The sequence below is a fragment of the Corvus kubaryi genome, unplaced genomic scaffold (genome assembly GCF_017639235.1).
Source record: "Corvus kubaryi isolate FWS band 111438036 unplaced genomic scaffold, C.kubaryi_AGA036_p1.0 76, whole genome shotgun sequence".
Taxonomy (NCBI): domain Eukaryota; kingdom Metazoa; phylum Chordata; class Aves; order Passeriformes; family Corvidae; genus Corvus; species Corvus kubaryi.
Genome location: NW_024582063.1, coordinates 9,937,672 through 9,944,320, shown reverse-complemented (window position 1 = coordinate 9,944,320; position 6,649 = coordinate 9,937,672). Strand labels below are relative to the sequence as shown.

The window sequence follows — 6,649 nt, the reverse complement described above, 5'->3', positions numbered from 1 at the left end:
CTGTCCGCGGAGCGGGGCGGGCGGAGGGCGGGGGTCTCCCGCGGGCGAGCGGGGCCGCAGGTGCGCGGGGGCCGCCGGGCGCCGTCGCGCTCGGCAGCGGCGGAGCGGCGCGGGGGGAAAGTTGTCCGGCAGCCGAGCACCCTGCGGCGGCCCCGGCTCCCCGCGCCGCCGCTCGCACCGGCCCCCGGGCCGTGCGCTAGTCAGGAGAAGGTTTATTTCTTCGCCGCGAATAGATGCGAAAATATGCGGCGGAGTTCTCCTGTAGCGCGAAGGGAAATGAAAAGTATTTTGTTTGGAGAACCTCCGGCAAACCGCATGTCATTTGTCATATCTGATTTATTACCCACAGGATCACATTACAGGGGAATTTCAAATCCTGTAACAACATCCAAGATCACATACTTTAAAAGGAAATATGTGGAAGAAGAGGATTTTCATCCACCACTCAGCAGCTGTGCACATAAAGTATGTTTTCTAATAGTCATTATTTTTACTCTGAGTTTCAGATGCTTAGTAACACTCGATTGACCCATTTCCAGAAGGCTCAAATACTCTGCTGAAATTAGGAGAATGATCCAGCTGTTTGCTCAGAAACAAACAGTTGTCACTTCTTCACATTTATTGTTGTATTGTCATCAATTGCAAAAGAAGCAAAGGCATTTCTGCATTTATAACAACTGTAAATGGAAATGCTGAGAATAACTTTTTTTTCAGATTATTTTGTTCTTAGCTAGTTCATGTCACGCTTACAGAAACAGCTCCATAGCAGCATTTGAACAGCAGAAAGGAAGAACATAAGTAAAAGATTTCCCACTCATATAAAACTTTTTTTCCAGGGGAGAAAATACTAAGAGGTTCCATATACCCCACACGGGTTACAGATGTTCTAAAAAACCAGAATGACTTGGAAAGCGAGTACAAGTTCCTTCAGTATTTAATCGTGTTTATTAAAAAGCTAGTGCTCCCAAAGAACAGATTACTAAATGAAAGAATTTTTTTTTCAGTGAAAGTTGTCAGGGGAGAGATTAGAGCAAATGTTTCCCAGGCCAGTGAATACATAAATTGAAATCTGACTTTTTTTGTGACATTTTATGCTCCTCTTCATTAAGGGCTCAGTTCTGTATGGAATTGAATGCCTGGGGTGAAGTGCTTAAGGGTAGCTCATGCCTTGAGATGCCATCCTTACCTCGTTGAATCCTACCTGGCCCACGGAGGTCCAGTGCTACCCATGTTCTCTTGGCAGTGGGGGAGGAATTTCTGTGGAGGGGAAGCAAGCAGTAATGCCAAGCTCAGTTCCCAAGGACCTTAGAGTAGCTGAAGGAATTTTCAGCTACAAATGGAGCTGTCTGGAAATAAGTACCGGGATGAGGAAGGTGAAAAACTGTCCCGCTGTTAATTTCAGAAGGTATCCAGTCTGCTGCCAGAGCAGTGAATAAACAGCATCAAGGGTGTTGAAAAATGTGCTCTGGTTTGTGAGTGTGTCTCACACATGTCACATCACTCTCCCGATTTTCAGCCAGGTTTTTTTTTTTTACAAGATCGTTGGATTTTTTGTATCAGTGATTAATTTCCTTACAAAGAGGGGGAGGAGGAATAGTTATTTAGTCTTTTCTAACAGCAGTAAAAAGCAGTTGTAGAGGTATTGGTAAGCGAGACCCAGCCACCGTTTGGTGCTGTTGTTTGTAGAGGTGTATCATGTCAGAAATCCTGGGTCACCAATTTCTTCTGTTCAGCCCAAATACATTTTCTACTTTGCAGCACTGAGCTCTGGCGGAGAGAGGATGCCCACCAGGTTTCCTTGAATTTCTTACATGTTTATACCTCTGCCGCTCAGTAAAGAGTTATGTTCTGAGATTACTTGTCCCATGGAGGGTATGATAGTAGGGCCAGGAGCCTCTCTCCAGAGGGCTGCTGGCAAATGTGTAGAAGGAAGCCTTTGACAACTTGTTCCTACTGGTGTCCCTCCAGGACATATCTCCAGGAGAATCCCAGTTCAAGGTTTACTGGTTTGCTCCAGGCTTTTATGGCTTCACTGACTGTTGCTGCAGCAGGTATAAAGGACGCAAATGAACCTATATAATTTAAAATGAGTCATTTATTATAGAAAATTACTCTCTCTAACAAAGAGCTTCGGCTGTGAACTCATTGAAATTATGGCCAATTTTTGTTTTTATGAGGCACTGTGCTGCTTCTAAGCCTCGCAGACATGACCAGGCTGTGGAAAGAGCTAGAGGGCTGAGGAGAGCTGAATGGATGTGAAAAGCAGCTGTGCTTTAAGCTCTTTCAGTCCTCATAGCTACGACTTCCACTCTGCAAAAATGCTGTAACCATGTGGGAAAGGGAAGAATGATCAAGCCCCAGATGGGGGGATTTAGAGCAGTCTCTCTTTGTGCTGTGCTGCTCTCCTCCTACGCAAACCAAATTCTTGCTAAAAATGAAAATTAGTTAATAGTGCTTACAGTAGTGTGCGTTGCCCCCTCTCTTATTTTGATTCCCAGGGTAGCGATTACAGTGCAGGATCTGGGGCCTCCCAGGGGCAGTAACCTGCTCGTGATGCCAGTGCTGAGAAAGGGAGTCCTGGAAGGACCATGGAAGGGAGAACAAATCTGTGGGCGTTGAGCCAGGATTTCTGCAAATCCCTGTCCTCTCTTCGTTTCCTGACCTTGTCCCTGCCTATCCGCGTTCCCACCGGTCCTGTAGAGCACTGGGCGTAGTATGCAGGCCAACAGCTGCTCTCCAGATGCTGGGATGCTTTGAGATGGGTTTCTCCCTGCCTCCCTCCCTGCATGCACTTCTGTGCACAAGGGCAGTGTAAGAGCCTGGCAAATGGAGACCTCCTCGCTGGAGGGCCTCTTCCACTGGCAGCAGATGAAATGCTCCAACACTTGCTGTGTGAGGTGATGGCTGCTGGCTGCCTCTTGCAAACCTTGACACTGCAGGAAAGACCCTTGCTCGGCTTCAGAGATTTGTAGAAGCCCCACAGGGGATGATGGGATTGGGTCCATTTGCAACAAAAAGCCCCCCTAGCCATCACTGGAGCAAAACTGCACAACAATTTTATGTTCTAATCCCAAATGTAATTAAAGAGCCAGATGTGTGCATCTGGATTTCCCTCTCCCACCTTGGATTTATGCCCTGCAATTGCCTCTGTGGTGTAATGCTCAGCTACTTACCTCCTAAGCTCAGCTGCTTACCCCCTAAACATGGGGGAATGCTGTGAGCAAGAAAAAGCAGGTTCCCAGCTACACGGATGTGCAAAATGAAAAGCCAGTTTTAGATGCCTCAGAAAAAGAACAGAAAAGTAGTGACACAGAGGGAATACTTTGCTTCATTTCCTTCCTCCTTGTCTGGAACAAAACTGATTGCCTTCAGTTCCATATCTTGTGTTTTTTGCATTTTCAGACAATCTCCGTGTTTGAGGAGCGGGCCCATATTCTTTACATGTCTTTGGAAAAGCTGAAATTCATTGATGATCCCGAAGTCTACCTGCGAAGATCCGTCCTCATCAACAATCTCATGAAGAGAATCCACGGAGAGATCATCATGCAGAACAACTGGTGCTTCTCTGCCTGCTCCTTCAGTGGCACCTCCCCGCAAGAGTGGTTTGTGCCTCAGGACTGTCCATACAGAAAACGCCTTCGGATGGCAAAGGAGGAGTATGAGAAGCTCCACATGTGCTGCTTCTATCAAGAATGTGGCAGTCACTATTTAAATCTACCCTACTCTGTTAATGCTAGCACAGAAAGTAATTCCTCTTCTTCCTCCTCCTCCTCCTCTTCCTCCTCCTCCTCCCCTCCCATTTCTTTGCCAAGCTGTTCCCAGCAGGTGGATTATGAAGCTGGCAGTGCACCTTCTTACAGAAGTGATGACCAGATACCTGCTAATGAAATATTCATCACTAATGGCAGGTCTCACAGTAATCAGGAAAAGGCAAAATTTAATGACGAGAAAGGAGGTAATGAACCTGAGCGAGAGAGCATCGCCCTAAACTGTGAACCTGTAAGAGGCACCCATGCTCTTGAATGTAAAGGCAAATTTTATGACTATTTTGAGACTGGATGTAATGACAAGAGCAACATAAGTGAATCTTGGAAAAAATCCTTAAGGAAAAAGGAATCTTTACCAAGTAATAAAATCTGCTGCAACAAAGGAAGTAAAATATGAGGCATCTTTCTTGCTCTATTGAAGCATGCACAGCATGTTCTTTCTCTATCAAATTTTTATTTTGAATGGATTTTTTATAGTTTTCTACGAATGGTACAATCATGCCACAAACATGACGTGTAGACCTAAAAGACTGGAGAGCAGATTGCGTAAAGTGTTTCTGCCATCCGCATCAGCGGCTATTTATAAATGTGGAGACTTCAGAAAGAACATGGTTGCATTTCTGCTGAGCACTGTAGTCTGTGCAGCCATGGTGGAGCTTTCGTTGCTGAAAATGCCAATCAGCCAGATGGGGAAAACATATCGTTTTACATATCCCCGCCCCCAAGAAGTCTGCCATTAATTAAGAAGAACCTCCATTATGTTTACCAAGGAATTAGAAGTCTGGTAAACAAATTGATGCTACCAGCAAGGATGATAGGCTCCTTGTAACTCAGTATTCGTTCTGACAAAGGACTGTCTTCATGGATTGGGAATAAACCATCCTTATGTTTTGTACTGATACTCTTGAATTCCTGTATTCAGTGTCTTGTTCAACTGACAAAATAGGACATAGCATAAAGAAATAACCTGTTTATGGAATCTTAATCAGAATCAAACAAGCAGCTCAAGTACTTGCATGTTTTCACCTCGGCTGTAATAACTAATGAGGCTTGTTGTTACACAGGGCAGGTTTTTTTTTGGTGCCTTACTTTTTGTCTTAATTTTTGCCAGCGTGAAAATTAAGTATGAATCTGATACAGCAGGGATTTAACCTAAACAGAGATTAAAAAAGAAACCCACAGGGTGGATCAATATTATTAGAAACCTTTAACCTTTGAAGTACTGAGTTCCACTTCCTATTCAAACATCTCTGTTCTTCCTTTTTGATGCTCAATTGCTTTTTGATTTGCCATCCTTAGGAAGGGATTTAAGAAACAATAGAGAGATGTCTCTTGTAAACAAGCATTCGATGCTTGAGTGTTTCTATGGCAACTGTCTGTTGCTGGGGCTCTTTTTTTTCTTCTTCGTATAATGAAGTTCATGAACCAGTGGCATGTTTTATACTTTATTCTGTTTCACATAATTTCTCTCTTTTAGATCGCAAAAGCATGCGGGAGTTTTTTATGACTTTTGCTGTTGATTTAGAAAAAGACAAGAAGGCAAAAAGCACAATGTTAATCAATAATGTGGCGATAAACACAGTTTTATCTGAATGAATGTAAGGGGTTTAATTTTAAAAAAGAACATTTTGGAGAAATGAGCTGAGATTTCAGTGGCTGAGGACAACATTTCGTCATCCCTAGGTAGATCAATTGCAAAAGTGTGCTGTGTAAAATGCCCAGAAGACACTAGCTGGGGTTGGACCAAGAGTGAGTCTTAGATCCACCAAATTAATTAGTTCCCACAGTCCCCATAACAACTGGCAGGATGTGCTCAGGAAAATAGCCACATCCAGCCCACAGCTGACTCATAAATAGCTGCCTGTTCCCACAGCACCTTGCACTCAAGTGACATCTCTGCTTGCTTCTTGCCCAAAGGGTGAAAGTCACCTGTGTGCTGGGGGAGCAGCCAGCTCGGTGCAGGGCAGGAGTGTCCCCAGGGGGCCACAGCCCCAGGCTTGGCACTGACAGGTGCCAAGGGTCTGAGACCTTTTGCTTTGGGTTTCATGGGTTCAGCTGGAGACCTCTAGGGCCATGGTTATTTTGGGTAGAAAAATACATTTGTAAACTGTACGGTCTTTCACAGAAAGCCCCGTGGTCACAGGAGAAAGCCCCCCCTGAGCCCAGGTGACCACAAACACAGCAGGATTTAAATCAGTGATAACCTTTATGAAGTCAGGTGAGTGTAAGCTGGTATGTTTGTAAGGGTTATCATTGTGAAGAATGACAAATAAAGAAAGTGCAAGTCCCACCTGATTTCTCCAAGACAGAAGCTTTTTTATTATTAATAATAATAATATTAAATATAGATCTCATTCATACAGTGTATGAGTAGGATCATCATTTAGACATTTGTCCACAAGGACCAATTTTTTAAAAAACCTGATTTTTCTTGTGTTATATTCAGATAGTCTAGTAATGTCTGCTCTTTTCCAATATTTGATAAACGCTTGATGTTTTAAGCTTAAATATTAGATGCTTGTATACTAATGTGTTGTTGTAGTAAAGTGAAATTTCCTTGATATATATTTATTAAAAATGACCAAAATTCATTTTAATTTTATATCTCCAATGGCTACTGGGTCCTTTCCCCTATGTTCTCCTCCCTCACCCAAGGAAACACCATTTAATCAAACTGCTCCCTGCTCAAAAGGTTACACAGCTGTTGACTGTGCACCTCAGGCTGGGTCTGTGAGGGAGCTCAGCCTTGCCAGGGTTTTGGGAGCATTTAGGACAGTTTGAAGGTGCACTGAGAAGCAACAGATTCTCTGTAGACTTGCACATACAGCAGGAAAACACCTGGCCAAATGCTGCCCAAACCACAAATCAGCTAACACTTTTGG

At 43.9% G+C, this 6,649-nt stretch overlaps 1 protein-coding gene across 1 annotated transcript in view; it reads left to right on the top strand.

Annotated features, from left to right (window-relative positions):
• Positions 1-6,369, top strand: part of SERTAD4 (SERTA domain containing 4) — a 6,934-nt gene extending 565 nt beyond the window's left edge. The window contains exons 2-4 of the mRNA XM_042051663.1: positions 174-199; positions 350-465; positions 3,403-6,369. Of these exons, the coding sequence (XP_041907597.1) occupies positions 174-199; positions 350-465; positions 3,403-4,164 (904 nt within the window). The 3' untranslated portion in view covers positions 4,165-6,369. The remainder of the gene's footprint in view (positions 1-173; positions 200-349; positions 466-3,402) is intronic.
• The last annotated feature ends 280 nt before the right edge of the window (positions 6,370-6,649 follow it).